This window comes from Phyllosticta capitalensis, assembly GCF_038381095.1.
Source record: "Phyllosticta capitalensis strain CBS 128856 chromosome Unknown BKA78scaffold_6, whole genome shotgun sequence".
NCBI classification, from domain to species: Eukaryota; Fungi; Ascomycota; class Dothideomycetes; order Botryosphaeriales; family Phyllostictaceae; genus Phyllosticta; species Phyllosticta capitalensis.
Window position 1 is genome coordinate 813,608 of NW_027117444.1, and position 27,374 is coordinate 840,981.

General features: G+C 53.9%; 7 protein-coding genes and 1 non-coding gene across 8 annotated transcripts; 4 read left to right on the forward strand and 4 right to left on the reverse strand.

Moving 5' to 3' along the window:
- Positions 1-439: 439 nt before the first annotated feature.
- Positions 440-536, reverse strand: BKA78DRAFT_t124. The gene has a single exon. It is a non-coding gene; the product is annotated as a tRNA-Glu (tRNA).
- A 35-nt stretch (positions 537-571) lies between these two features.
- On the reverse strand, positions 572-1,594 carry BKA78DRAFT_148690 (uncharacterized protein). Its single transcript, XM_066882905.1, has 2 exons — positions 1,303-1,594; positions 572-1,247 (listed from the first exon to the last, which is right to left on the reverse strand). Exons 1-2 carry the CDS (start codon positions 1,388-1,390, stop codon positions 799-801), a joined length of 537 nt encoding a protein of 178 aa, XP_066743282.1. The 5' UTR covers positions 1,391-1,594; the 3' UTR covers positions 572-798.
- Positions 1,323-2,394, forward strand: BKA78DRAFT_148706 (uncharacterized protein). Its single transcript, XM_066882906.1, has 3 exons — positions 1,323-1,545; positions 1,629-2,046; positions 2,194-2,394. Exons 1-3 carry the CDS (start codon positions 1,543-1,545, stop codon positions 2,262-2,264), a joined length of 492 nt encoding a protein of 163 aa, XP_066743283.1. The 5' UTR covers positions 1,323-1,542; the 3' UTR covers positions 2,265-2,394.
- A 1,194-nt stretch (positions 2,395-3,588) lies between these two features.
- On the reverse strand, positions 3,589-6,928 carry BKA78DRAFT_296318 (uncharacterized protein; the record flags this gene model as incomplete). The annotated part of the gene is made up of 4 exons (XM_066886605.1): positions 3,589-5,748; positions 5,800-6,188; positions 6,240-6,613; positions 6,666-6,928. 4 exons carry the CDS (start codon positions 6,926-6,928, stop codon positions 3,589-3,591), a joined length of 3,186 nt encoding a protein of 1,061 aa, XP_066743284.1.
- Positions 6,929-8,704: 1,776 nt separating this feature from the next.
- Positions 8,705-14,962, forward strand: BKA78DRAFT_331884 (ABC drug exporter AtrF; the record flags this gene model as incomplete). The annotated part of the gene is made up of 5 exons (XM_066889925.1): positions 8,705-9,076; positions 9,221-12,493; positions 13,110-13,623; positions 13,686-13,909; positions 14,678-14,962. The coding sequence occupies 5 exons, from the start codon at positions 8,705-8,707 to the stop codon at positions 14,960-14,962; spliced, it is 4,668 nt and encodes a 1,555-aa protein (XP_066743285.1).
- A 2,193-nt stretch (positions 14,963-17,155) lies between these two features.
- BKA78DRAFT_316427 (phosphoenolpyruvate carboxykinase-domain-containing protein) lies at positions 17,156-20,633 on the forward strand. The gene is made up of 5 exons (XM_066888615.1): positions 17,156-17,997; positions 18,207-18,285; positions 18,338-18,538; positions 18,783-19,489; positions 19,539-20,633. The coding sequence occupies exons 1-5, from the start codon at positions 17,264-17,266 to the stop codon at positions 20,170-20,172; spliced, it is 2,355 nt and encodes a 784-aa protein (XP_066743286.1). The 5' UTR covers positions 17,156-17,263; the 3' UTR covers positions 20,173-20,633.
- Positions 20,627-24,955, forward strand: BKA78DRAFT_316435 (ubiquitin carboxyl-terminal hydrolase-domain-containing protein). The gene is made up of 7 exons (XM_066888617.1): positions 20,627-20,866; positions 20,993-21,100; positions 21,231-21,406; positions 21,462-21,588; positions 21,639-22,231; positions 22,280-22,690; positions 22,741-24,955. The coding sequence occupies exons 1-7, from the start codon at positions 20,846-20,848 to the stop codon at positions 24,626-24,628; spliced, it is 3,324 nt and encodes a 1,107-aa protein (XP_066743287.1). The 5' UTR covers positions 20,627-20,845; the 3' UTR covers positions 24,629-24,955.
- Positions 24,956-24,968: 13 nt separating this feature from the next.
- On the reverse strand, positions 24,969-27,286 carry BKA78DRAFT_283658 (uncharacterized protein). The gene is made up of 5 exons (XM_066885670.1): positions 26,464-27,286; positions 26,265-26,410; positions 26,176-26,212; positions 25,901-26,126; positions 24,969-25,832 (listed from the first exon to the last, which is right to left on the reverse strand). Exons 1-5 carry the CDS (start codon positions 26,986-26,988, stop codon positions 25,372-25,374), a joined length of 1,395 nt encoding a protein of 464 aa, XP_066743288.1. The 5' UTR covers positions 26,989-27,286; the 3' UTR covers positions 24,969-25,371.
- Positions 27,287-27,374: the final 88 nt, after the last annotated feature.

The following is a 27,374-nucleotide window of genomic DNA, read 5'->3' on the forward strand; positions in this document are numbered from 1 at the left end:
AAGCTGTTGACAAGTGTGGAGTAGCCAAACGTGGAGTTGAAGTTGAGGGCCAAAAGAGAAGGGTCCAGGGGCAAACCGGTTTAATTGGTCGACAGGAATCCCGTCTAAATTCGGGCAGAACGGCCCCAACGCTAGCTCTTGAACTTTGACGCAGCAAATTTTACGAGTCGCTCGGGAGGGAGTTCGTAGATGCGGGTACAAGGAGGCTTGGTGAAGATATGCAAGTCGTGTGCGACAAGTTCGCGTCGTTCTCTGGTCTGGAGTTCGTTCGCTTAGGTGTGGAAAGCGCGCTAGTCCCATCCCTGCAGCACGTTGCTTGGCACCGCAAAAGCTGGCAGGAGCAACCAAAAATGGTCGTGAATATCAAAAACTCAACATCAAAAGATCAAAACATTTTTATTTAATGATCTAGATAATTATAACCGCAAAACAAAAGAAATTCCGTCGCCGGGAATTGAACCCGGGCCTTGCCGGCGCCTTAAGCGAGTGGGACTCTCTTTGAGAGCGGCAAATCCTAGCCACTAGACCACAACGGATGTTGTACTTTGATGAAAGATGGGTTGACTGGCATGCAATATAATGTGCAAACATCCTTTTTCTCGGTCTCTCTTGGTAAATCTCCAGAAATTAGGAAAAAGAACTCGGTGTTTCTGGAATGCAGAGGAGGTTGTGAAAAAAACTTTAGAGGGTTGTGTAGGAAGAAAGGCGCCAGGGCGACCAAAAACTTCAAAATCAAATCCCGAGCCAACACCAACAAACGAAGCCAAACGACATTTGAAATCTTCGCTACAAGACCAACTAATCAGGACAACCCACCCGACCAAGTCCACAAAAATCCAGAAATCGGAACCAGAGCTGCATTTCACCATTAGGAGGAATTGTGACACTTTGCTGCGCGCGAGACGTTCTGATCAACATAACCGGAACATGAAAAAACAGGAGGGTGATAGAGCCGAACTTAAGACATGCACGGATCGTAGAGCCAGCGACAGATCTGCTGAGAGAGATGCACTCACTTGGCAAGTTGGAAAGACATACGTAAAGTTGAGATTCTCTTTTAGTAAAGCAGTTTCTAGACTCCGCAGCCTGCATGCTCCATAAACGAGAAAGCAGGCTGGTAAGAAATAAATGAACCAGAGTCTCTCTTTGAAACTCTGTCTCTGGCAAAGAGGGTCGCAAAAGAAATGGCAACTTCGGGGTGGGGTGCTTAAATGCTCCTTGAAGTGATATTTTCGGGACTTCCTCGTCTAACTTCAGTGAGTTCAAAATCAAGATACGTGTACAAGGGGAGTAATCAAACACCTTGGCCCTCAAAGACTTGGATACTTGAGCCCATCAAAGGATAGCCACAGGGGGCATTCAAGCCCCCGAACCACATTGGAGTCTCCATTTATTTTGCGACCCCTGTGCTGACTCATCTGCCTCCAGCAAGGTTCAGTGCACTGAGAGATTGCACAATTGCCAAATGCACTGCGCTCGATTGTCCCCGCGCATCGACATGTCACTTTGCCCATCAAGGTCGCAGACAATAAGAACTTTGAAATGGTAACTTCGGGTATCAATTCTCGTCTCTCGCCTTCTCTACTCTCCTTCGTCGCGTCTGGACAAGTATTTACAGTGGAAAACAGCAGAATCAACCTCCAACGCCTAGGAGAGTGATCTCGAAACAGGAAAACAACCAAAAGACAAAAAACCAAAGAGCCCAAGCGTCCAACATCTTCTCTTTCTTTCAACTCTTCGTCTCCAACTCAGTGACCCACCAAGATCCGCAGTCGAGGCAAACATCCCAGCCATCTAGCTTAGATGCCAACCTTGTTCAGGACCATGCCGGTGGGAACGGGCCAGCCGAGGATGACAGCGGCGACCGGGACGTACCAGGCGGCGGTGCGCATCACCTTGGTGCGGTAGATGCCCCAAGAGACGGGGTGCGTCGGGCCGGCGGAAGGGTAGCGGCCGACGGGGTGGGCTTCCTTGGGGAGCAGGTTGCGCGCGGAGCGGAGGAAGGCGCGGATGGGAGAGGGACGGAATGCCATTTTTTGTTGATTGGTTGGGTTGTTGTTGTTGTGGTGTTGGTTGGATGTTTGGAGTAGGCCGAGTGACTTCAAGATTGGCCGCGAGGTGTAATTTTTGGAGCGTTGAGTTTTGGGTTGACTGGTGATTCAGGAGGATGCCGGTTTATTAACAGATTTGTAGAGTGGTTGTTGGCAGTCGTCCAGTCGATTCGAGTAGAAGTGAGGAGATTGGTCTTTATCCACAAGTGGTGATGATTGTGATGCTGATGATGGAAAGAAAAAAGACACCTACCTCGCGCCAGCACCAAGAATATATACACAGCAGGCGCAGGCTTTGCTCACCACTCACCCAGGCTCCGTCATGGCCCTTTGCAGGCTCAACGGCCAACGTTCGGTCGGCCACCGCGGCAACCAGACCTGGCTCAGGACTTGCATCACCTGAGACGGGGGCCGTCAATATTCGTGGCATCATGATGAATGAGGCAGGCCCCGTTTGCACCCGTACCGGCCATCAGATCCTTCGAAGCGTCACTGCCTTACCGCAGCCAATGCCGCGCCGAAAAGTCAGACGCGGCGAGTCGCGGCAACGGTCATCAGCGAGGCCGTAAGAGCCGCATGCAATCAGAGCAGGCGCAAGGGACGAGGATGGTACAGAATTGGCTTGGCTGCGGGCTCTAGATCCGGGGAAAGTAGGAGGTGCATGTCGTGATTCAATGTTTCTCAGCCCTGCCGAGTGGTCGTTGCAGTTCCCGGAATAGCGAGCGTCGACCAAAACCGTTGAATCAGGAAGATTGTGATTGGAAGGGAGACATGTGGTGCAAGGCTGGCGTGACGGAACAGCCAACGGTCGCGAGACGGTGGTGTGAGGAGGGCCCGTGCACTCTGGCGAGTTGCGGGAGGCAGTCGGCAACCGGCAGCCGCCGAACATGCCGATCCTCCCCTTCCTCACGATGCTGACTCATTCCTGGATTCATCCAGGGGCGGTCGTGGTTATGTCCTGCGTAAGACGTATCCGGTGACTCCCCAAAGGTATGATCCGAGTGGAAAGGTTCCAGTGTTGCAATATCCCAAGGCAGGATGCCATGGTAGATGCCATGGCACCAGGGGCTGCAAAAGGAATGTCAACTCCAAGGCAGTGCAGGTGCTCGAATGCTCCCTGTAGCTATGTTCCTGGACTTAGTTACTTGGTGTGGAAGTCAAAACACATGTGTACAGGGAGTGATCAAATACCTTCCTCCTGAAAGACTTGGACATTTGAGCTTATGAAAGGATAGCTATAGGGAGCATTCGAGCACACGCCGCGCCAGTGGAATCATTGAGAGAACAACAGAGTTTTGACGACGTAGATATTGCAGCAAAAATGCAGCGTGAAAAGGGCAAACCACCCTAAAATGCAACAGGGCGACCTCCATGATATACCCCAGGAGTCCTCCTACACAGCGCCATGCCATCCTCACCCCATCTCAGCAACTTGTCAAACCAGACTCCAAGACGCCGGCACCATGTGCTCTTTTCCCGTTTCAACCCAATCACAGCATTCCCCAATGACGCCATAGAAATGCAATCACCTCTCAGCTCACTTTTTGAACGTCTTGTCGAGCTTCGCCAGCGCCGCCGCCTTCTCCGCATCTCGTCTCGTTCCTTGCAGTGTTGCTGGCAGATCTCTCATCACCTGCTGCATCAGCAGATCCAGGTTTGCCTGCCCCGATCCAATCTGCGGGGGCTTCTTCCGCTCACCTTCTGCCCCTCCATCTTTCGTAACGCTGCTGCTGCTGAACCCTGATCCGATCCGCACCGCGTCCGCTGCCGCCTGAACTGCTGCTGCCGCCGCCTTGGCGCTCGCCAAAGCTCCCACCTCTTTGCGACGAAGACTGACTTGACCGTGCTGGTCCCAGAATGTCTCGTACCCATGATGGTCCAGCACTTCGTTCGGAACTACCCCCTTGGGCTCCAGCTCGCGAATCACATCCTGGTTCTCCTTGTTGCCCTCGAGAAGGAATCTCAGGCACATGATAGCATGCTCCTTGATATATGGGTTTCCTTCGTCGTACTGGCAGCAATTAAGTATTGCCTCTACACCTCCGTTAGCACGAACTTGGTCCTGAACTTTGCGGCTCTTCCAAACCAGCGAAGTCAAAACCAAAACCGTCAGCTTTTTGAGGTTTCGCCACTCAAAGTCTGACGGCTCCTCGCTCGGATCCTCCACATACTGTCCGCCTGACGAAGAAGGTGCCGGGAAATGTTCCGCAGGTAGTGTCGGCGCGTTGACATCGTATGGGCGCTCGACTGCAACTGGAGCTGGACCAGAGGCTGAGGCCGACGAAGGCTGAGGGCTCACAGATCTGCCGCTCTCGGGCATCGTCGGAGGCCTTCTCGCAAGCAAAGTCTGCTTGGGCAAAGCCGAGTCGAGCTCCTTGAGCAACGTGATCAGTTCGCTCGCAATTTCCCAGTCGGTCATCATCTTCTTCCACACTTCGTGCTCCGTCAAAATGGCGAAGAACTCAAGATACTGATACACCCCTTCGTACATGCGTTCCATGTCCCATAAGTTGAGGGGGAAATCTTCGGGATGAGCGTGTCCAGCCTTGATCTGGCCCTGGAGGAATATCAGAGCGCAAGTTTGAGGAATAATGTGGCGCCTGAACTCGGTGAACAAAAAGTTGACCATGTGCACATCAACACGCAGAGGGTATGCAGAATCCTGGCCAGACCCATGTTCCTTAGCCGCCTCGAGCGCCTGGTTCTGCCTTGATTTGAAAATGTTGGTCAGGAGCTTCATGATCACCCCTTGAGCCGGAGAAATAATGTCCTTGGTCTCGCGGAAAGCATGGTATGAGAATGGCAGCAGCCCATTCATGAGTACTGCCTCTGTAATCTTGACCATGAACTTGAAGTAGAGCTCTTCTTCGCGCAGATCCCAGGCTGCGACGAAGATCAAAAGCTCGCGCAGCAGGTTTCTTCCATTGTCCTGGGCCAGCAAAAGATGGCATCGGACCGTGTGCATGTTCTTGATGGCGGCGATTTCATCGGGAAGGACACCATAGTTAGACGCTCCTTCAGCCGGTGGCACTACTCCAGACATGATGATCATTGGCAAGACCTCAATCTCAGAGGGTGCCAAGATCAAAGGCACATCTGTCAATAGACCCCGACCATCGTCTCCCGAGACGACGTAGTCTTCATCCTCGCTGTCCTCCTCGTCACTGACGTCTTCTCCAATGTCTTCGGCTGGTTCGGTGGCGTTGGGGGATGCAGGTGACAGCACTGGCGAAGCGGGGGACGCCTCTGGCATGCGTTGCGCTGGTGCTGGTACACGCTCCGGGAAAGTTTCGAGACGCTTCATGAGGTCATCTTTTCCTTCCTGAAGAATGTTTGCACCATAGGCTGCCGAGTAAGCCATGCGAAAATCTGCCTCACTCGCAGCTGGAGATTCCGGGAGCCTTGTGGTGAGTGGGAAGTTTTCGATATCCCACCGTTTGAGGACATCGGTCGGCGTGATCTTGGGTTGTGCTGAAGGGTAAGTGAGCATTTTGCTTTTCGACGATAGCAAGGCGTTCTTCATACGGTCGACTTCCAGTTGCAGTTGATTGATGCTTGCAGCGAGAGCAGCTACATTTTCTTCCTGGCTCGCATTCGGATCAATTGGCTTGAGCTCAGATGGCGGCTTGATTGACTTGAGCAATGTAGCGTCCTGCCGGTACTTGGTCATGAGATCGTTGTACAACAGGTGCCATTCCTGAGCTCCAGATTAGCACCATCAAATGTAGGAGCATTACCATGAACTTACGTCTCGCGACTCCTGCGGCATTTCCTGCCATCTCTTCTTGCACTCAGCGGCGATTTCGGTGGCCCCGGCCTTTTCGCCTTTTGCGAGCAGAGCGCGCTTGACGTCCATCCCTATCTTTCCAATGTAGAGCAGAAACGGAGAAGACGGTTGCTGAGAGCCTGGCCCCGCATTCGCAGAGAGATCCTTGATAGCCCTTGTAGTGAAATCAGAGCTCCAGTCTTGTTCAGGCGTTGCAGTCGATCCCGACGTCTCGAATGGCCTCGAGCCTGGCCTGAATGCTGCTTCGGGAGATCCATCGAAAAGCTCGACCCAAAGCATCAGTTTGCGCCGCTCATTGCGGGCAACAAGGTTGTTGAGAAATTGTAGACAAGTGATCAGGAGCTTTTTGACTGTCGCAGATGTCAGTTGACAATCAGAAATTCTCAAACTCGTTCACGTACACGAGTTGATTACGTCCTGCCATCGAGTCTCATCTTGTGTCCCTGCGTCGCCATCAAATCCTCTAGCTGTCGCCTTGACGCAGACCGCCGTCAATTTGAATATTTCCGAGTCGAACTGCATTTTTGCTGCAAGCTCCTGAGCCTCCTCTCCAATTGTAAGAGAGTTCCGGCCGATGGAAACGAGATCATTGAGTCGCTCCAGGTCTTTCATCAAAGTGTTGTAGTTCGAGGCTATGAGGGCCACCGAGGCGCCCTCGAATTCAGGTGCAGCGGGGTCGGGGGGCGCAAACGAGCGTGATTCGAGTGACGGGACGGCGGCTTGTAGCAGTTCACTGAGATTTTGCCAGACATTGGGGTTAGAGCCAATAGTGTTCCTGGGTCTGTTAGTCTTGAACGTCTAGATGCGATGCTCTGGCTTCGTCATACCGAACATCCTCTTCCCTCACGGTACGCTTCAAGATTCCCTTGCACATGATGTCAAGTTTCGCCATCATTTCAGCCTTGATGTAGCCGGGTGACTTGAAGTGAATAATCCATGGATGCAGAATCAGCAACAGCTCAACTGCCCAAGGGTCTGGTGGTATAGCTGAGCCGCCGTTGCTATCGGAAGGCGGAGACGAGTTTCCTGATGCCCTCGGAGCAGGCGCATCGCCGCCGTTGCGCGACCCAGTGGCCTGAGTCTCCGACATGGCGCGTGGTCGCGTGGTGGTTGGAAATGTCGAGCGTGCTTATGAAGACGGAAAATGTTGAAGCATGGGCCTGGGTAGGTGGACGCGGCAAACGCCATGACGCAAAACCGAGTCCGTGCCGTCGTCGCTTCCGTTCACCCCAGCGGCCTCGCTACCATACACCACACGCCTTCCCAACGTCTTTACTTCCATCCATTGTTCCCGCTTTGCTGCTCGTTCTATGAAGGACTTTCGAATTCATCGGTCACTCTGGTTCATTCAATGCGCATGGAAAAGGCTACAGCGGCCTATTTGGCCTATTTCCCGGCCATGTCCGCAGTCCGGCTTGCGACTGGAACGACCCCACCGGTTTCTGCGCACGCGATGTTTGTGCTCCAAGGAAAGCTCAATCATTCTTCAACCTCCAAGTTGCATCATGTTAGAAATACACGACCAAATGGAAGACGAAAGAAAAGTTCTCTTTGAGCCTGGTTGCAAGTCGCTGCATTACGGCATCAGCGCTTGACTGCTCCTTGTAACCCTCATTCCAGCGCCTGGATGCTTTCTTCTGCCTACAAGCCAGGAATTAAGTGCCTCGCTGATCGACGGTCTTTCTAAAATTTAGGACTTTGAAGTTGTCCAAGACTTGTCAACCGCTGGAAAGACGATGCCAACCTCCCTCACCGCCTTGTCCTCACTTCACGAACTGGATACAATATCCCTGCATCTAGGAAAGCCCCTGAGTTCGTCAACGCCCATCACCTTGTCTATGTAAACGTCGACGCTCGCCGAAGCTTTTTCATCGCGAGACTCGAGAAGGCCAACTTTCAAAAAGCGGCCTGCAAACCCGTGTTTTGAAGAAGTTTGAAAAGACGACGAGCGCTAACCAAGCACCGTGGCTGTTCCCCTGATGCTGATCTGTTTGAAGCTAGGAAGCCTGGAAGGCGTTCAGGCTGGGATAAGGAGAGCTACCTCACCGCCAAAGTCACCGACAATCCACGAACTCACGAGCTCACCAGTCGAGGCAGTGACTTGATTGAGCTAGGCGAGACGAAAAGACTGCTTCCAGTCTGATTCATGATGTCTTCAGTGGAAAGAAGAGGTAGGTTATCGGTCTGATTGTAGTCAATTGCTTCGTTTTCTGCTGTGGACCGCTTCAAGATCGGCAAGTCTGCTTTCAGCGCGATCAAGGTTCCGCTGCCATGTTGCTACGACACGTTTTTCAACACTCGCAAAGAATGTCTTTGGTGGTGGATGTTGGTGGAGTGCTTGGGCTGCAATTGAGCAACAGCGCAAGGTCAATCCCTCCAAGAGCTAGGACATTGGAGAATGGGACCACACCGCTCCCCTATCGCTGACGCTAGACCGTGATGAGCAGCGTAGAAAGTGTGTGCAAGACTTGCTATGCCTCACTAGAGTCAGGCGTGTAGGTGGACAGCTTTTGCTGGTCAGCCACAAAGACGCTAGCTGCATGCGCAGCTCCATGAACGTAGCACAGATGCCCGACCACAGCACACCTACCGAAGAGAATGATCATTATCAGACAAATTCTAGAAATCAGCAGCCAATGATCGATCCCCTGCCGTATTACTTGGACCGTCAGAAAAGCCAACGGCTCCTCCTTACGCCGGCCCCTTCCAACTGTTCTTTCCTTTTGACAACGCCCCATTGTATTCGACTACAAACCAGCTTCTACAGGCCATTGCCTAAAAAAGTCCCTTCCATTATTTCAGTCGAGCAAGTAACTTCAAATGACCGGCCGCCGTTTTATGATAGCTCCCGAGATACCTCCCGAATATGCAACACGAAGCAACACGGCCAAGCCAACCTGACGAGCCGTGGCCAGAAGACTGGCCTTTGAGCTCTCCATCAGATGCCCCTGCATCAGCGCAGCTGGATCCTCTTGACCTCCCCTCACCAATCCGGGCTGACCGAATATGGAGCTCGACGGAGACCATTCGGATGTCCGACGGCACAGGACGACTCCCCAGCTCTACCTCAAAAAATTCGAATGGGTATTCCATGGACTTGTCCAGGCAAATTTCAACGTATCAATCAGATTCAGATCTAGGAGACGACTCTATGCACATCAGCCGCAACGAAACGCCTTATACGTCTGACCTGGCGCTAGCTAGATCACCATCCGGACGAATCGTCGGCGAAGACGGGGTGAAACAAGTGCTTTACCACCACAAGGTGGAGGACGAAGACGAAATGTTCAAATCTCTGCAGAGTCGTCCACCTAGTCTGTCCCTTCGCTACAGCACCTCCCAGGGTTCTTGGTCCAGTACACAATCAAAATACTCCACACAGGAACAGAACGATATCGATCGGCTTCTGGCACGCTTGTTCGGTCAAATGCGCCAGGAGTGCTCAGAAGAAGAGAAAACACGTCACTTGGGCATTGTGTTCCAGAACCTGACTGTTGAAGGGTCAGGAGCAACTGCGGTATTGCAGCCTACCGTCGCAGATATTTTCCTAGCTGGACCCCGAGCAATCAGGAATGCCATCACCGCAAGAGCAACCCATGCTATTGGAAGGAAGAAACGGGCTATCATCGATGATTTCACGGGTTACATCAAGCCCGGGGAAATGTGCCTAGTGCTGGGCAGGCCCGGCGCTGGATGTTCGACATTCTTAAAGGTCATCGGCAATCAGACGAGCGGCTTTGAAAAGATTAAAGGCGACTTGATTTATGGAGGAAAAGCCGCGGAACGGGTGCAGTACAACCACCGCAATGAAATTTTGTACAGTCCAGAGGAGGACGAGCACTACGCAACCCTCAAAGTACGGGACTCTCTCAATTTTGCGATCAAAACGAAGACCCCTGACGAGAAATCACGCCTGCCGACCGAATCGAGCTCAGACTACGTCGACGAGTTTCGCCAAGTTCTTACCAAACTTTTCAAGATGGATCAGATAATGGGGACAAAGGTCGGCAACGAGTTCATACGGGGCATTTCTGGCGGCGAGAAGAAACGCTTGAGCATTGCAGAGGCCTTGGTGACAAAAGCCTCTGTTCAGTGCTGGGACAACAGTACAAGAGGACTTGATGCTTCTACGGCACTCGAGTACGTTCAAGTCTTGAGATCGCTCACAACCATGACCGGGATTTCCTGTTGCGTCGCCTTGAACCAAGCTGGAGAAAGCCTCTACGACCTTTTCGACAAAGTGCTTGTCATCGACCAGGGCCAGTGCTGTTACTTCGGTCCAGCTCAGAAAGCAGCAAAGTATTTCGAATCCCTTGGGTTCATGAAACAAGCACGCTGGACAACTGCAGATTTCCTGACTTCGGTGATGAACGACGACCGCCAGGTTCGGAAAGGCTGGGAGGATCGCATTCCGAAGACTCCTGAGCAATTCGTCAATACCTTCAAGGACAGTCCAGTACACCAGAAAAACTTGAAAGAGATTGAGGAATTCAAGTATTCTCTCGAAGTGCGTGCTGAAGACAATCCAGCGGCAGAGACGGAGGCCAGGAAGAGGAACTATACCGTATCTTTTCCGAAGCAGGTCCTTGTCTGTACCAAACGCCAGTTTCTTATCATGGTGGGCGATTTGTCATCGCTGACAGCAAAATATGTGGGCGTCTTCTGCCAATCGCTTGTTGTTGGAAGTCTTTTCTACAACCAGCCCCAAGATGCTTCCGGCGCATTCACACGGGGAGGTGTCATGTTCTTCATGCTTCTCTTCAATTCACTACTCGCATTGGCAGAGATCACAGCTGCTTTCGACTGCCGCCGGATCCTCATGAAGCACAAAAGTTTTTCATTCTATCGTCCCAGTGCGTACGCTGTTGCTCAAGCCGTCTGCGACGTCCCGCTAGTTTTTGTTCAAGTCATGATGTTTTCACTACCCGTCTACTTTATGAGCAACTTGCAAAGGACCGCTTCACAATTCTTCATATCCATGCTATCTCTCTTCATATCGACCATGACCACATTCGCCTTATTCCGCACGATAAGCTCCTTCTCCAACTCGCTCGACAGCGCCACCCGGATCACTGGAGTGGTAGTACAGGGAGTTGTCGTCTATACCGGCTACCTGATTCCACCACGGAAAATGCATCGCTGGTTCAGCTGGATCAGCTGGCTTAATCCCATACAGTACGGATTTGAGTCGCTCATGGCCAACGAATTCTACAACCTCGACATTGCCTGCGACCCGCCGTATTTGGTTCCATCCGGAGTTCCCAACGCATCGACGCAGTACCAAACTTGTGCTCTGGAAGGGAGTAGTCCTGGGTCGACTACAGTCGCCGGTGCCAACTACATCTCTATTGCCTTCGACTACAACCGATCGCACATTTGGAAGAATCTGGGTCTCATCTGCCTTTTCTTTGTAATTTTGGTCGTCATCAATGCAACATGTATGGAAATGATGAGGCCCAACAAGGGAGGCCGCTCGGTCACAGTATTCAAGCGTGGGGAGGATCCGTTGCACCAGCACGACGAAGAAGCAGGCTGGAGACCCCCGACTCCTCTTGACCCCATCCACCACTTCGACTCGAGACCAAACTCCGCCGAGACTCCCCCGGGAGTCTTGAACCACAGGCCCATCTTGACTTGGCAAGGCGTCAGCTCTATTATTCCGTACGAACGAGGGGCACGTTGGCTACTACGAGACGTGCACGGGTATGTCAAACCAGGCGAGCTGACTGCTTTGATGGGCGCGAGTGGCGCGGGAAAGACAACTTTGCTCAATACGCTTTCTGGCCGAGTCCAAGTGGGTATGGTCACTGGTGACATACTTGTCGATGGAAAGCCACTACCCAGGACATTTCAGAGAGACACTGGCTTCGCCGAGCAAATGGATATCCACGAGTCCACTGCAACTGTCCGGGAGGCCCTACGTTTCTCCGCCGAGTTGAGACAGCCACGTGAGGTGCCTGTGCAAGAGAAACACGAATACGCGGAAAAGGTGATCGACCTGCTGGAGATGCGCCCAATAGCTGGAGCAATCGTCGGCACAACGGCGTCTGGCCTTAACCAGGAACAGAGAAAGAGACTGACTATAGGGGTGGAATTGGCCAGTAAACCCGAGCTGTTGCTGTTCTTGGATGAACCAACCTCCGGACTGGACAGTGGCGCTGCCTTCAACATCATCCGGCTGCTACGAAAGCTGGCGGACTCCGGTCAGGCCATTCTGCTGACCATACACGCCCCCAGCTCAGTCCTATTTCAGCAATTTGATCGGCTCTTGCTGCTGAAGCCTGGAGGTCGTCCCGCGTACTTCGGCGAACTTGGCCACGATTGCCGGAAGTTGATCGACTATTTCGAGCGTAATGGAGCAGCGAAGTGCCCACGCGAGATGAATCCAGCCGAGTACATGCTCGACGTAATTGGGTCTGGGAGGTCGAGCTATGGAGTACTGGACTGGGGAGACGTCTGGACTCTCTCGCCTGAAAACGAGGAGCTGGCTCGTGAAATTGACGAAATCACTACCGCCAGGAAGGCGGAAGGCAACATTGCAATCGTTGGCGATGGCAGAGAATATGCAATGCCGCTTTCAACGCAGGTCAGCGCGGTACTGAAGAGGGCTTCAGTCTCGTTGTGGAGGACTCCTGACTATGTCATGGGCATGATGGTAAGTTTCATCATTCAGAATGCACCCTTTCCACGACCACCAATTCGCACCGCACATCACCTTTTCTACTTTACCTTGCAGTCTTTCCCGTGTCATATCATGCAAGTCCAAAAAGAATCACGTGCGGTCCGCGAAGCTCGAACGCACGCATCTACCCTTTCCTAATCTGGCCAAAAAAAATCCCAAAAGAAATCGTTGCTGAGGCGTCGACGAGGGGGCCGCGGACCGGCATTGGAAGTCGGCCTCGTCGTCCTCATTGGAGAATGTAGTGGACTTACCTCATTATATACTGCGTACCGGAAGCCCCACAGTAGGCGACGAAAGAAATTCAACCTAGGCTCAGCTTCACGTCGTCGCACACTCAGAGACAAGCGCTTGAATGCTCCTTGTGGTTATCCATCAAGAGGAGAATTCTCTCTATATTGGATGCATCAAGCACTTGAAGACTCCACGTCTCTACGTGTGCTGACTTAGCGATGGAAATTTTCGGATTAGCAATTTCTTTCGTCACCCACTGTGGCCCCAGCAGCAGAAACACCTGGCTCCCTTCATCTGGGGGGACAGTGGTGAAAGACGGGAGGAGAAGCACAGCATAGCTAACATCTCACGATTCCAGATTCTTCACATCTTCACAGGCCTCTTCAACGGCTTCACCTTTTGGAGTCTTGGGTCCAGTCCAATCGACATGCAGTCGCGGCTCTTTTCCGTCTTCATGGTCCTCGCCATCTCCCCTCCCCTGATCCAACAGCTGCAGCCACGCTACCTCAACATGCGCGCTCTCTTCCAGGCGCGAGAGTCAAAGTCCAAAATGTATTCGTGGTTCGCCTTCACTACCGCCGCCGTCGTCTCGGAAATTCCTTACCGCCTCGTCGCGGGCACGCTGTACTGGGCTTGCTGGTACTTTGCTCCAGGGTTTCCTCGCGATACCTACTCGGGTGCCAGCGTGTGGCTCATGGTCATGGCGTTCGAAATCTACTACCTCAGCTTTGGACAAGCCGTTGCAGCGTTTTCGCCCAACGAACTCATGGCTTCGCTGCTTGTCCCGATCTTTTTCCTCTTCATCATCAGCTTCTGTGGGATCATGGTGCCATACGCGAGTCTGACGAGCTTCTGGAAGAGTTGGATGTACTGTAAGTGAACCAGTCTCGAGCATTGCTTTTCGACCAAGCCCAAATTTTGACGCAGCAATCAGGGGCCACACCGTACACGTACCTCGTCGAGCCGCTCGTCGCGCTCGTCACGCACGACCTGCCCGTCCGCTGCGACGCGCAGGAACTGGCCAACTTCACGGCGCCGCCGGGCCAATCGTGCAATGCATATGCCGACCCGTACGTCGCAGCCGTCGGGAGCGGCTACGTGCAGACGAATGCAGATGGCAGCTGTGCATACTGCCGATTCAAAAACGGCGATGAGTTTGTGAGTATTTTTTTCTATTCTCTTTCTCTGTGCGCATATTTGGCCGTTTGAAAGCCTCCGCAGCTCCCTTTCGTGTCGCTTGCTTCGCTCTCCTCTCGAACCATCCATCCACTCCAATTATCCGGCAGCACCTCTCCCCCTCATCTCATGCGACCTGCTTTCTTTCCCCTCGTCCAGCCCGAACGCTCCCATCCGCCCGAGGTGGCTGCAATGGCGCGGGCTGTGGCCGGTGCGCTGCCCAAAAAAAGACACACCCGCATCTGGAAGCGGACACGAACAAGGCTCACACCCCAAAGTCCGCACGAGGAAGGGGGTCGATGTCAAGTCGTGGGGGGTGGGGGGTCCGGGGCGTCGCAGCCAGCGCAGTGAGGCGAGCAGGCATCGGGACGGGCCGGGTGCGCGTGCTCGCGTGTCGACCAGTCGGGAAAGGTCGTTGGACGACGTCGATAGCGGATGAGACACGCGGTGGCGCAGGCCTTGCGGATTTTCTCGAGCTGATAGCCCCGGATGCGATGGACTGGGCGAACGGTTGAGGGCTGGGGGGAGTTGACCTTAGCCGGGCGGTGCGCCGGGTGTGGTTCTCGGCAAGGTCGAGTCTCTTGCTGAGCGCGGCGCTGGCATGCCTGTCTGCATGACTGTCTGCCTGTCCATTCACTATCTGCTGTCTTGTCTGTCGTGTACTGGTGGCATAAGCATACGATCACTCCCTGACCACTGACTTCTCTGTTTTCTGGCACTCCCCAAATCCAACCAGCTAACCCAAACCAGGCCGCGACATTTAATATCTACCACTCGCACATCTGGCGCGACTACGGCATCTTCTGGATCTTCATTGCCTTCAACATCGCCCTCACCTTCCTCTGCACCTGGCTATACGTGCAGGGGTGGCGCGACATCAAGAGAGGGGTGACTGGTGAAAGGACCGAGGTGGCTGTTGCACCGAGGATGGCAAGTAGAGAGGAGAAGGTTGAACAGGAGAAAGAGGTGCGAGGGGATGAGGAAGAGGAGACTCAGGGGGAACGGGCGAGTGAAGAGGATGAGGGAGAGGGGTAATTGTGGTTGTGCAGTGGTAAGGGGTAATGATTGTTGGCGTTGTCTGGATTTTTGATTTCTGGCGTTCATCTGGCGCGTGGAGTCTATTCGAGTCCATTGCAAGAGACCGGCTTCTCTTTTACGCAATACTTTTCCGTCTTCGTCTCGTGATATCTGCTTCCTTTTGGCGTTCTGGTACGCCTTCCTGATTCCTCATCTTACATGCTGCGCCGATAGTCCCATCACTTGACCGTTTCCTAAACGCTTGCCTGCTTAGACACGATACGATAGATTCGATCCGAAGCGCGCTTAGTCGCTCGCAAAATGACAGTGGCCGCTTCTGCTCTGCCTTGCCATGCCTTGCGTTTCAGGTACACAACTCCCAGACGTCCCAGGTTATGTGGCGACGAAAGCTTGTCTTGCGGCGGCGGCGAAAGTCGAAACGCAAACCTTAAAGATACGGGGAGCGGGAGCGATTCATGATGGTCGTGTTTGGGGGACTTGGCACAAGGACCCTGGCGGGGCAGAGTGCTGGAGATCAGGGGGTCGCTCTGCGGAACGGTTGTTGATGATGCTGAAGCGTGGTATTGCTGTATTTGTCGAAGGAAGCTGTCAACAGCGTGGGTATTTTGAGAGAAATTAGACAATATTGATAACGCAAAACGCTCGAGAAAAACGCCGGATGCCACCCAAACAAAAGAAACCTGAGAGAACCTTCCGGCATTCAACCTAGTATCCAGCGAGCCTCCTCTCCTCGGCCAACTGCATCGCAACCTGCTTGTCCCAGCCCACCGTCTTCAAACTGCGGTGGACCGTCGAAATGGAAACCTCAATGTCAAACTCGTCCAGAATCCAGCCGCACATGTCGCGGACAATCATGTTGGGGTAGTCGTTGAGGTGGACGAGCAGGGCGCCCATGATGCGCGGAGACAAGGTGCGCGCCGGGCCGGGCTTCTCGTCGGGCGTGGGCGCGAGCGTGTGCTTGGTGCGCAGGCGGCGCTTGATGCCGTAGACGGAGCGCGGGTTGCAGTTGACGATTGTTGCGATTTCCGTGACGGACGTGTTGTTTGAGAGGAGCGAGGCCACGAGTTGGCGCTGGGATGTCTTCAATCGCGGGGCCATGGCGTTCTTGGTAGTGAAATTGGTCAAACGAACGTGGATTGGTAAGGACTGTGGTGTACTTGACTTTGGTTGAGAGTCAATGGTTTGTAGAAGCTCTCACGTAGGGAGGTGGTGCATGATGGTCGTAATTGGTCAATATTAAGGGGCAAGTCTGCGCACGGACCCGGTGGGGTTAGATCAGGATGGGGATGGGATTGCGAGTCTGCGCATGACAGTGAAGTTGCAAGTGATGCGAGAGGTCGTGTGCTTCATTTGTTGTTGATGGCCTTGAGCGGCTCAATACTGGGCAGAACCCCGCCGTCAGCCCGTTGTTCTTGCTTGGTACCTGGCTACCAAAAAATTGGCTATAGGTAGTGCGGCTAGGCTGCAGATGGCGAGTGGCTGCTTGCCCGGGTGTTCAGCTGCTGTGGAAGGGCGCCACAGGCACCGGTGAGGCTACTGTGCGGGAGCATGTGAGCAGAAGAGGGCGCAGCTTCCGGGAGCTGAAAGGTTTCGATACTCGAGAGCTGTCAAGTGAGTTCGAGCTAGCTAGGACGCCACAGCCTTTAGTTTTTCGCCTGGCAGTCAGGGGGGGCAGGGGGCACGAGGACATGACGCAGCAAGAGCATCATATTATGAGAAAAGTATTCCTTGGTGGAGCAAAGCGAGAAACAGTCGGGCAGATGAGGGATTTGGGCTGAGGCCATGTGCGAGAGGGCTGTTGATCTGGTGAGCTTCGACCAATGTCTCCGGAGCTGTTAGCTTGGCAGCTTGGAATAATGTTGGCGCTGACAGCTTGAGCTTGCGGTGGTGAAGTTTGTCGGTGTTGTCGACAGCCGACGTCAGAAATGCCCCGCGGCCGGATCCGGACTAGCGGGCAGGGCTGGAGCCAAGCTCTGGGGGGCGGGGCGTGGGGAAGTCCCACCCGGGACCTCAGTGATGACCCGAAGACGGGACCAATGCAGCTCTAGACTCGGCTGCCCACAACAAATGGCTGCACTGCTATTGGAGCACACGGCAGAGGTCGCGTGCATCAAAGAGGCTCTGAGTTTCTGCAAATATTCCTCTATAATTCTCAAGGTATCTTGCAGGCCTGCAGATAGGCAAGTCCAAGCTTACTGCACATGCTCGGTGCATCATACCGTCGGAAAGTCGCGGAGAGAGTCGGGTTGACAAAAGATACTTCGACGCTGAGGCATTATTCCTGTCCACAGCCCAGGGATGTTCCGGCTGAAGGTCGAGAATCCGACGTCACTGGCGAGGCCCAGACACTGGCAACTCTTCAACCACCACAGCAAATGCGTTTCACGTGTGCTGGGGTCGCCAGCTAGTCCAAAGCCGGCCACACTCTACTGTGAACAGCTTCAGGGATGTACCAAAGCGCGCCTTGCTACACCCCGCCGGTCCATCGTCAGTTCAATCCATCAAAACATTACCAGAAGCTCCCTTGGCTTCGTCCGCGGCTGCTGCTCAAAAAGGCTCACCCGTCGCTCGCCTATCTGCTCCACTGCACGCCTGCTGCACTTCCCCCACACTCGACTGCCGCTCACCATTCCTTCGAGCCGACTATTTTTCGTGTCCCCCAGGTGCTTCCTCCGACTTGTTCCGCCCAGAGGCCTATCCCTTCTCCGGATCCCATATTCGGTTCGTCCGTCCGCTGACCACTGCGCCTCACGACCAATCGCCTTGCTGCAAGTGCTAATCCCAAGCCGACAGCACCATCGTGACTACGCAACAAGTATTCCCGAAATCATGGCCCTGAATCCTACTAAAGGCACCGCCGACCCCCCTCTCCGCACTGCTTCTCCAGGTCCACTCGCCCAGGAATTCTCCCGCCAACAAGCCACCCGCCAGGCAAAGAACAATTTCCATTCTACTTCCCTCACCACCAGCAAGATGGTCGGCCAAAACTCTACCTATGTCAACAAGACGGCTCTCCACCCTGGAGGTCTAGAGTGAGTCCCCATCCCTTTGCTCCATCACTTCTCTCTACCTCGGGGCAATCGCCGCCAATAGCCCTCTACCTCCTCAGAAACGCGGCTTGAGTGGTGCCGGTTTGAGGGAATTGGCCGTGCTCCGCTTTAGGGTTGCTTCCAACTCTGTCCATCCACCCTTGCCGAGGTTACGCTCCTTGGTTGTCACAAGCGCTAATTCTGTCTCTCAGGCCGTCCAAGGGCGAGCACACCGAGATCGAGGAAGAGCTCCACGATACCGCGCACATTGACTACGACCGCGTGGCCATTGTAAGTTCTCACTCACCCTTATCTTTGACCCACGCGCTAACCAATCACTCAGATTGCCAACCCTTCAGTCGCTGCCCTCTACGAAGATGCCCTGGTTTATGAGACCGGTTCGGCCATTACATCCTCCGGCGCGCTCTCTGCATACTCTGGAGCCAAGACTGGCCGCTCGCCTTCGGATAAGCGCATCGTCCAGGAACCGTCGTCAGAAAAGGACGTTTGGTGGGGTCCAGTGAACAAGCCCATGACTCCAGAGGTACGTCGCCACTCGTTACTCAAAGCTGCGTGCCGGCAAAATTTGAATGGCATTGTACCATGGAATTTGTACCTGCATACCCCACAAGACATGCCGAATGGTTGTGGAACCGATCGACGCGACGTCACTTGGGGGATGCAGGTGGCGCTTGCTTCCCCGCATCCTCTTACCTTTTAGCCCTGAAGAGCCCCGACTCCTGCCGATGCTTGCTCGACCCGCCACGTGCTGACCATTTTCTTTCCAGGTTTGGCGCATCAACAGAGAACGTGCCATTGACTATCTCAACACCCGCAACCGCATCTACGTCGTCGATGGTTTTGCCGGCTGGGATGAGCGCTACCGTATCAAGGTGCGCGTCGTCTGCGCGCGTGCCTACCATGCTCTCTTCATGCGCAACATGCTCATCCGCCCTTCGAGAGCCGAACTCGAGCACTTCCACCCTGACTACGTCATCTACAACGCCGGCGCATTCCCTGCAAACAGATACACCAAGGGCATGACTTCAGCAACCTCCGTCTCAATCAACTTTGCCGACAAGGAGATGGTCATCCTCGGCACCGAGTATGCTGGTGAGATGAAGAAGGGTATCTTCACCGTTCTCTTCTACGAAATGCCCGTCAAGCACCAAGTCTTGACGCTCCACTCCTCCGCAAACGAGGGTCGCAACGGTGATGTTACAGTCTTTTTCGGTCTGTCCGGCACAGGAAAGACGACTCTCTCCGCGGACCCGAACCGTGCATTGATCGGTGACGACGAGCACTGCTGGAGCGACAAGGGCGTCTTCAACATCGAGGGCGGTTGCTACGCCAAGACGATTGGTTTGTCTGCTGAGAAGGAGCCCGACATTTTCAATGCCATCCGCTTTGGCTCCATCCTCGAGAACGTCGTTTTTGACCCTGTGACCCGTGAGGTTGACTACGAAGACGCCACCCTGACAGAAAACACCCGCTGGTAGGTTCTGGTTATTCTGATCTTTCCCAACACTTACTGACCTGTTCAGCGCGTACCCCATCGAGTACATTGAAAACACCAAGATTCCCTGCGTTTCCTCCAGCCACCCCTCGAATATCATTCTGCTCACCTGCGATGCCCGGGGTGTTCTTCCTCCCATCTCCAAGCTCACGACCGAGCAAACCATGTACCACTTCATTTCCGGCTACACGTCGAAGATGGCCGGCACCGAGCAAGGCGTCACGGAACCGCAAGCAACCTTCTCTTCCTGCTTTGCTCAACCTTTCCTCGCGCTCCACCCCATGCGCTACGCCAAGATGCTTGCAGAAAAGATTTCGCAACACAAGGCCAACGCATGGTTGCTCAACACCGGCTGGGTCGGTGCCGGTGCCACCACTGGCGGCAAGCGCTGCCCCCTCAAGTACACTCGCGCCATTCTCGACGCCATCCACTCGGGTGAGCTCGCCAAGGTTGAGTACGAGACGTACGACACCTTCAACCTCCACGTTCCCAAGACCTGCCCCAACGTCCCTGACGACCTGCTGAACCCGGCCAAGAGCTGGACGGGCACCGCAGACTTCAAGGGCGAAGTCACCAAGCTTGGCAAGCTGTTTGCCGAGAACTTTGAGAAGTACAGCGACGAGGCCACCCCCGAGGTCCTCAAGGCCGGCCCGGCGTTGTAAGCACGAATTTTCGACGCGTAGATTCGGTGACCTGTGGGAAGTGATGATTGGATCTTTCAAATTGTTTCGTCATACCTTGTTTCCTTTGTTCGGAATCGGATTGGGATTGGGTGGGCTGGGCTCGTCAACGTCATTGATGTGGGAAGGTTTTTCGAGGTCATAGATCGACCTGCTTGGATTCGGTGTCTGTGCATCGGGGTACATTGCCTTGGATAATAGTCCCCATGTGTGAGATGATTTAGGGAAAATCATGAATGGAAGTATCTTGTGTCAATGAGTCCAGTGCAAGCTTTGAGTGATGATCAAATCCACAGCCAGTGGAGAGGTACATCCCTACAGACGAGGCTGCTTGCGGTGCATCTCGACACTTGGCTTTGATGATGCACTTGGAGGCGTTGGGAGTCTTTCTGATGGTCTCGATGGTTTAGCATTGTGGTTTTTGAATGTGTGCAGAGTCCGACCAAGGAGAGCCCGTCGTGACAGCCTAGTAGTGGGCACGGACCACAGCCGCATCCACCTCCGAGTCGAGCTCCGCACCCAACCATCCATCTCATGGCCAACACGCCTCGACTTTCACTCCTTTACTTTCGATATTCCCTTCCCAGTCTCTTGATTGGAGCATGAAGAGACCACCGGGCCGCCCCTGACCATCGTTATTGCTTCGCGGTGAAAAATGGAGGCGGACTGGGACGAGGTACGCCTTCAGCTCCCCGCGCATTGTTATCACGACAACGTTCTTGCGCGGTCGCAACTAGCTATCTCGAGCGAGACTCGGCGTGATCGAGTACGACATCAACTCTGACCCTTTGCCTTCCTCCAGCTCAGTCAAATCGCTCTGCCTCCGCCAGGCCCGCACGCCCTACCGACCCCAGCAACCTCCGTCGCGTTCGACACGCACCAAGATCTATTATGGGCAGGCAATGACTTTGTGAGTGCGCCTTGTGCTACACGATCTGGCTTTGTTTGCTCTTCGCTCCCCGAGATCTCCACCTCGTCCGCCATCGATTGGGTCTCTGCCGTTCGGTTGGGTTAACAATGCTGGCGCATTCGCCGTACAGGGGAGGGTGTCCTCGTTCTTCGGTCCAGAACTCCAACGATATACTAGTTACCGAGCGCATTCCTCTGGTGAAGGTCCAGTGAAACAGCTGCTATTCTGCGACAAGGGTGTGCTGAGCATCAGCACGAGGAGCGTCCATCTCGCAACGAGAAGGGGCTTGACACTGTGGCATCTCTCGTACGGCATCGAGAACAACGGGTGGAATTAAGAAGGAATACTGACATTGACCCAGGCACGAAGGGTTCAAGGACCTAAGATGCATGAGTTTTACGAGCAAAGGAATTCATGAGATTCTGGTAGCTGGCTGCCAAGATACAATGTACAGGATCGATGTGGAGAAGGGGACAATCGTTGACACTGTAAGCTGGGCTGGAAAGGCTTCTGGAATTTTGGAGCTGACCAATTGCAGCTGCCCTCCAGAGACGACTTTACGCTCATGAAAAAGGGCGGGCAATACATCTGTGCTGCAACGAAGGCCGGCTTTGTTGTCATCATAGATCCCTCCAACTTCAAAATTGTCAAGACATGGCAAGCTCACAAAGAATGGATCAACGACATGGACGCAAAGGCCGACTTCCTCGTCACCTGCGGATACTCGCGCCGCCAAATGAATAACTTAATCCTCGACCCTTTCGCATATGTTTTTGACCTCAAGACCCTTCACCCGCTCCCGCCTATTCCGTTTCATGTTGGAGCTTCCTTTGTGCGGATGCATCCGCGCATGTCAACCACGAGCATCGTGGCTTCCCAGTCCGGGCAGTTGCAGGTTGTGGACCTCATGAACCCCAACACGGCCAACGTGCGCCAAGTCAACCTCTACGACACTTATTTGACTTCTTTGGAGATGGCTCCCTCAGGGGAGGCTTTGGCTCTTACAGATGCACTTTGCGGCGTCCGAATATGGGGCTCTCCCACCAAGGTCAGATTCACGGATCAGAGTCAACCAACAGAGTTTCCCGATCACGTCATTCCGCCCCCGAAAATGGACTGGTCCAACGATACGTGCGTTTGCCCACCCTCTCGCCTCTTTGTATGCTAATCTACCTTCAGCCCCCTGAGTACAGTCGGAATGCCATACTACCGCGAGACGCTCCTCTCTGCCTGGCCAAGTCACTTGATTTTCGAAGTCGGAGCACCGCCGCCCAAGGTCGACCCGGTAGTCCAAGCAAGCCTTAAGAGGGCAGAAATGGGTCACTGGGCGCATAATCCGCGCAAGACAAGAAGGAATCAAGTCGCCATCACCCGCTTACCAGGCAAGGGGGATGCTATCATGGCGCCCAAGTTCTTAAGCGAAAAGGCGCGGGACAATTCCAACAGCGACCCAGAGCGCAGAATGAGCGAAACCCTCGAGGCAATGACAGACATGATGCTGGATGGAACAACCAAAAAGGACGTTCCTGTCATGTACCGCAACGTGGAAATCAAATACAGCAAGTTCGGTGTTGACGACTTTGACTTCAAGTAAGTCGATCACTAAACATCAGGGGAACTCGACATACTAACAATCTCAGGTACTACAATAAGACTGAATTTTCTGGCTTGGAAACCCACATTGCCAATTCATACGCCAATCCATTGCTACAGCTGCTCAGATTCACCCCCATGATGCGCAACTTGGCACTGCTCCACACGTCGACGTCTTGCTTGTTTGAAAATTGTCTACTGTGCGAGCTTGGCTTCCTCATCGACATGCTTGAGAAGGCACAGGGACAAAACTGCCAAGCGACCAATTTCTTGAAAACATTCAGCAGTCTGTCAAACGCGGCCTCCTTGGGTCTACTCGAAGAGCACTCGCCCAACAACCCTCTGTCAAATATGATCCAGTCCCTCAACCGCTTCTTGCTCGACAAGCTCACAGCCGACTTTCGACAAATGGGCACCGGGTCCAACCATCTGGAGCTGGCGCTGACGACAAATGCCGTTGCCAACATAAGATGTGCGCAATGCAACAACGAGACAAGAAGACCAGGCACCACGTGTGCTCACGAACTGGTCTATCCGCCGAAGAACAGCATGAAAAATCACATGCGAGCGACACGACCCACCTTTTCTCAGATTTTGAAGGCCAGCGTAGAACGGCAGGACCAGAACCGCGGTTGGTGTGACAGGTGCAAACGCTACCAGCAACTGGCTGCGAGGAAAAGCATACAAAACATTCCGCCAATCATGATGATCAACGCCGCCATCCACAGTCATGAAGCAAAGCAGCTGTGGGCCACGCCGAACTGGTTGCCGCAGAAAATTGGAATCATCGTCAACCAGGGAAACTTCTTCTGTTACGAAGGCCAGGACCTTGAACATCACCTTCGACGCAATTTCTATGACATACAAGTCTACGAGCTCGTCGGTGTGGTGGCGGACATTAACAGTGGCGAGAACCAAAAGTCTCACTTGGTGTCCATGATCAACGTGTCGCCGTCGTCGCGCGACATCAACCAGACTGAGAGTCGATGGCATCTCTTCAACGACTTTCTCGTCCGACCCGTCACTAAAGAGGAAGCGCTTCGTTTCGAGCCGGGTTGGAAATTGCCATCAGTCTTGGCCTTCCAGAGCGTCAAAGGGAGTCACTGCATTGACGACACGTGGAAAGAACGGCTGGATACATCTCTTCTCTATCGCACATGGGGACCAGGCGCAATCGATAGCCTGGGCTTCAAGCAGCTCGACCCAAGCGAGAATCCGAGAGCGGGCTGGCCTGTCGCCATCGATGCCGAATTCGTGTCGCTCCAGCGCGAAGAAATCGAAGTCAGCGCCTCGGGCCAGCGTGAGACGATCCGACCCTCACGCCTGGGGCTGGCGCGCGTCTCAGTGCTACGCGGAGACGGGCCTGACGAAGGCGCGCCTTTCATCGACGACTACATCGCCATCAACGAGCCCATTGTCGATTACCTAACAGCCTACAGCGGCATCTCACCCGGTGACCTCGACCGCAGCACATCCAAACACGCCCTCGTCGGTCTCAAAGTGGCCTACAAAAAGCTCTGGCTGCTCCTCAACCTGGGCTGCGTCTTCGTTGGCCACGGCCTCCCCAAAGACTTCCGCACAATCAACATCCACGTCCCGCGGCCGCAGGTCGTCGACACGGTCGACCTGTACTACATCGCGACGCGACAGCGCAAGCTCAGTCTGCGGTTTTTGGCGTGGATCGTCCTGCAGGAGGACGTCCAGGCCACGACGCACGACTCGGTCGAGGACGCCCGCACCGCCCTCAAGCTCTGGAAGCACTGGCGCCATGTTGAGATGACCGAGGGACTGCCCGTGTGCGAGGAGATGGTTAAGGACATCTATAAGCGCGGCTGGGAGTACAACTTCAAGGTCCCCCAGCAGGGCAGCGGTCGTGTTGCGACGCCGGCGCGTGGTGCGAGCGGTACGCCGGATTCGGTGAATATGGCCAGATAGACGTTGGAGCCGATGGTGGTGGGAAGCTGGAAGGCGGATTGGAGGACGGACGTGAGGGGGACGTGGGAGGGACATGATGCCGGGTGGGAAGAGTGCGCTCTAGGTAGTGAAAAGGGACACAACCATCCTACTCACTGATCAACCGACTGTATGTACCTCTGATTCAATTGATTCGACCTTTATTCTAAGTGGGAACCTATGTGCTTGCCTAATGATGGCGATTGACGAGGACTGTTCCCGAGGAGTCAGAACTCAGGGGTCGTTGCATGGTGAGGCCTTCAATACGTACTGATATGCGAACGAATAATCCAACATGTCATTATCAAGGTGACAAACCACTATCTCATCATTACAGTCAAAGAATCAAGCGCGTCCCATTCGTACAGTTGGAACGTTGGAACGCACGCCTCTTCGCAGCTGTTCGTGGACTCGATCAGAAAATCCAGTAATCAAAAAAGCACGATAGATGACCAAACCGATGATTCTGGGACTGGAGAGTGACCACTTTTTTTTTGGTCGATATCGACGACCACACCAGACCGTTACCGACGGAGGGGCAGGGGACAAATCTCGCTTTCTTCTCATTTCTTCATTCTCTTCTCATCTAACCTTCTGTCGATCTAGGTGAATAAATCATCCTGCCCAGACGCCACGAGCCACAAACGCCCCAATTTCTCAAACACCAATCCAACAGAAGCAAGAGCAATCCCAAAACTTTTGCCGTACAACCTGATGTATCCAGGCTAATCCGACTCGTTCACGTGGCCCGAAGGACCCTGCGTCGCGTAGTCAATCGTGACAAACGCGCGATCAACCTCACTCAGCGCCTCGCAGCAGTACTGCAGCGTCTCGGCAATATCATGCGCCTTCCTCAGGGGCGTGCGCTCATCCAAGAGCATGTCAATCTCGACCCAAACCTTGTCGCCCGCGTGGTACGCAGTTACGTTCTTGAACCCTTGTACCAATGGTCCGAAGCGGATCGCCAGGTAGAGGATCTTGCGGTGGACGCGGTCCGAGGCGGCGCTGCCAGTCAGCCGGGTGACGTTTTGCAGGCACGTGTCGGCCCAGTCGTAGATGATGAAGAGGGAGAGGAGAGAGGCGCCGACGGGGTCGAGCCACCAGAGGTGTGCGTGGTAGCCGATAACGGGGAAGAGGAGCGAGAGCGTGTTGAAGTAGACGTCGGTTTTGCAGTCTTGGGCCAAGGCTGCGGTGATTCGTTAGCACTCGGGTCTTCATTTTACAAGATTGTAGGATTCTCATGTTTGGACGCACCTTGAACTTGGGTTGTTTTGATTGGTATGCAGCCAAACCAGATGAGTCCCTTCAGTCCCACTGTCGACGCCATAGCGGCGATTGCGATGGTGGGAAGTTGGACTGCTTCTTGCGGTCCCTTGGCCATGAGCTTCTGGACCGATTCTTGGAGGACTTGGATGAATGAAACTATCATGATGATCGAAAAGACCAGGATACCAAGGGGTTCGAGGCGCCTTCGTCCGACCTGTAATATATTAGCAAGTCTCCCATCTTCCCAGGGGCTTTAAACATACAGGGAACTTTGCCTGCAGAGTCTGCAATCTCCACTTCCTGTTGCCAAATTGTCAGCATCCGACATTGACCGCATACCCATAGTACGCACACCAAGCGGTTTGTAGTCCAAACAATCATTGTACAGAGCAAGTCTAGTGCCGAGTCTACGAGCGAGGCGATGAGTGACAGCGACGAGGAGAAATACGACGCGACGCATTTGGCCAGAAGGAGCAGGATATTCGCTATGACATTTATCTGTGGACCAGGGAGTCAGCACAAACCACAGTCCAAATGAAGGTGCAACTCACATTGATAGCCCACTTCGCGTTTCTCCGTTCTCTCCTCCTCTTCTCACGCTCGTCGTCTGGCAACAACGGCTCGACGCTCTCCTCGGTTGCTTGGAGGGCGCCACCACTCTCAGCAATACCATCGTGATCCTCGTCTCGGGGGTTCATCGAGTCGAGAACTTCGTCCGCCATGGCCATGACAATGGCATCGACCTCCAGCCAATCGTTCAAACGCTCATTCTGGTCCTGGTAAAACTTGCGCACTTTTTTGTTCTTTGTTTCCTTGAGCTCCTCCACGCTCTTGCGGTATTTCTCCAGCGACTTGCGGTCCATGCCTTCGAGGCCCTCGTGTAGCTGCTTCTTGATCTTGCTGACTATCGTCGAGTCAATGGTTTGGGAGACTGCGTCGCGGAAGCGGAATTTCGGGGGAATGTCACGCCCGGCCTCGAGGTCATTGGCGTAGTAATTGTGACCATTGGATTCGGCGTCGTTGTCGTTGTTGCGTTTGGGGCGGCCATTGGCAGCGCGGTGGCGGGCACCAACCATGGTGATGGGGGTTGTTTACTCGGGAGTTGTAGTGTTGACAGTGTAATGGTAATAGTAAAAGGCACCTATAGCAACACGGCCGGGAAGTGTGCAAGTGGACAACAACTGGGCAGCGAGGAAGGAAGGAGGACGTTGTGAAGCAGGTAGTAGTTCCAAGGTAACAGAAGTGACATGAAATGGAGAGGAGGTTCTAGCAATAATAGAAGAAGGGACGCGTAGGCCAGCTGCGCTACATCATACAAGCAGTGGGTCAGCGGGAGAGAGATCAAGTTGGCGGCGGGAGTGTCGCCGAGTTCCGTGGTGCGTGGGTGAGCAGTGTGGGCTGGTGAGACGGACTTGCATGGGGAGCTTTCCAGCACGCCGGGCAATGACGTAGGTGCTGCTCT